The 2,514-nt window shown below is 49.8% G+C and overlaps 1 protein-coding gene across 1 annotated transcript; it reads right to left on the reverse strand.

Moving 5' to 3' along the window:
• Positions 1–1,503: 1,503 nt before the first annotated feature.
• LOC103639762 (transcription elongation factor 1 homolog) lies at positions 1,504–2,072 on the reverse strand. Its single transcript, XM_008662479.1, has 2 exons — positions 1,638–2,072; positions 1,504–1,515 (listed from the first exon to the last, which is right to left on the reverse strand). Exons 1-2 carry the CDS (start codon positions 2,070–2,072, stop codon positions 1,504–1,506), a joined length of 447 nt encoding a protein of 148 aa, XP_008660701.1.
• Positions 2,073–2,514: the final 442 nt, after the last annotated feature.

Genomic DNA, 2,514 nt, shown 5'->3' on the forward strand with positions numbered 1-2,514 from the left:
GGTAGTCGACATGTTCTCTAAATATGCTCATTTTGTGCCACTTCTTCATCCATTTTCAGCATTGAAAGTAGCTCAATTATTTCTGGATTCGGTTTACAAGTTGCATGGTTTGCCGCAATCCATTGTCTCAGACCGTGATAAGATTTTTACAAGTCGGCTGTGGCAGGAACTCTTCAGATTATCAGGCACCACATTGAAGTTGAGTTCTTCCTATCATCCTCAAACGGACGGGCAGACCGAGCGTGTTAATCAGTGTTTGGAAACCTTTCTTCGCAGCTTTGCACACGCTTGCCCAAAGAAGTGGGTTCATTGGCTATCTCTGGCCGAGTACTGGTATAATACTAGTTTTCATTCTTCACTGGGCAGGTCTCCCTTTGAGGTATTATATGGCAGGTCTCCACGACACTTTGGGCTCTCTACGGCTGATACGACGACACAGCTCGATCTGCAGACTTGGTTAGATCAGCGTGAGCTTATGGTGAATTTGGTACGACAACACCTTCACAGAGCCCAACAAAGGATGAAGTTTCAAGCTGATAAGAATCGGACTGAACGGGAGTTCAAAGTAGGCGATATGGTGTATCTCAAGCTCCAGCCTTATGTGCAAACATCGGTGGCCACTCGAGCAAACCATAAACTCAGTTTTAAATATTTTGGTCCGTATCCCATTATCCAACGCATTGGAGCTGTTGCTTACAAACTTCAATTGCCCTCTTCAGCTACCATTCATCCGGTGGTCCATGTGTCTCAGCTCAAGCGTTCGGTGGGTCCTCAGGCAGTGAGTGCAACCCTTCCCGATGCTACCACTCATTTTCAGGTTCCTCTGCACATTTTCGACCGTAGGGTGGTGCTTCGCGGAGGCAAATCTGTTCGGCAGGTGCTGATTGGGTGGTCAGACTCCGATGCAGCACTTTCGACTTGGGAAGATGAGGAGGCTTTACGTGTCCGATTTCCATCAGCGCCGGCTTGGGGTCAAGCGGCTTCTCAAGGGGAGGAGAATGTCAGCATACCATCGGCTTCAGTACACTTTGAACACCAATCGGCAAGCGCAGGAGCGAATGAAGCTGATGTTGGAAGGATGGGCCGCCGCGTGCGCAGGCCCAATACGCGGGTGACGGGAGCCGAATGGATGACTTGACTAATGGGTCGTGGGCTGTGTCCAGTATATTGTTGTACAAATACTCGATGGGATGCTGCTAATAGAGTTGTCGAATAACAGAACAATATTCGTCCATTCCTTCCGTTCTTCTTCCTCGGACCTCTCCCACCGATGTTTGCACATAAGGCTGGAGCTTGAGATACACCATATCGCCTACTTTGAACTCCCGTTCAGTCCGATTCTTATCAGCTTGAAACTTCATCCTTTGTTGGGCTCTGTGAAGGTGTTGTCGTACCAAATTCACCATAAGCTCACGCTGATCTAACCAAGTCTGCAGATCGAGCTGTGTCGTCGTATCAGCCGTAGAGAGCCCAAAGTGTCGTGGAGACCTGCCATATAATACCTCAAAGGGAGACCTGCCCAGTGAAGAATGAAAACTAGTATTATACCAGTACTCGGCCAGAGATAGCCAATAAACCCACTTCTTTGGGCAAGCGTGTGCAAAGCTGCGAAGAAAGGTTTCCAAACACTGATTAACACGCTCGGTCTGCCCGTCTTGGGTCTTCCTCCTCTTGGCTTCGCCGTCGAGGTCCGGCCGGGGGGCGACGACGCCCTTGTTGGCTTCCCTGCATGAGTCGATCCACTCGCTGTAGACATCGATGGGCTCCGTCAGCGCGTGAGCCTTGGTGGCGTAGGACTCCGTGCATATGTTGCACGACGCCACGGCGAACGGCCGGCGTTCCTTGAGAAAGATGTTGCACTGGACGCTGCCCGGGTGGCTGCAGAAGGGGCAGGTGAAGTCGGTCTCCAGCTGCTTCTTGGGCTTCGCCGTCAGCTTGGAGGTCCTCGACTTCCTCTTCCCCATCGCTAACTCGCTGGTGCTGGTGGTGGTGGTGCTGCTGCTGGTGATGACGACGACGATGGACTCGAGAGGGCGAAGCGCAGCGCAGATGGTGCGTGCGATGAGTTGCATTGCGTTGCATATGGGCGCGTGGTGTTTATTTATATACGCAACTCCTGGAGTCCGATACGCGGTGAGAGTCCCACCTGTCCAAACAAATCCCATCTGGAATCCACGGTGGAGAGCGTCAAGGACTCCATCCCATCGACGCCGTTCGTGCAGAGCTATCCAAGGTCTCCAAGTTACTTGAGCGAGGCATCTGTTGTGGACAGAGGGTCCCACCTGTCCAAACAAATCCTATCTGGACAAAAAAAAGAGCATCGCCATCTTATCGTTGCACCATCGTAAATGTCCTGACTAATCTTCTATTGGATTGGACATTTGGATAGCAGCAGTTTTACGATTCATTGTAATCTTTTTTTGTTAAATATATTTTATTTAAATAGTTTTATAGGAGAAGCTTATTTTTTATGTTCTCACACAAAGAATGGACAGATGTAAAAGTTAAAAAAAC

Source organism: Zea mays, chromosome 9 (genome assembly GCF_902167145.1).
Source record: "Zea mays cultivar B73 chromosome 9, Zm-B73-REFERENCE-NAM-5.0, whole genome shotgun sequence".
Lineage (NCBI taxonomy): Eukaryota > Viridiplantae > Streptophyta > Magnoliopsida > Poales > Poaceae > Zea > Zea mays.

Coding starts and splice junctions, on each gene's coding strand:
- LOC103639762 (XM_008662479.1), bottom strand. CDS start 2,072: ATGCAACTCATCGCACGCACCATCTGCGCTGCGCTTCGCCCTCTCGAG.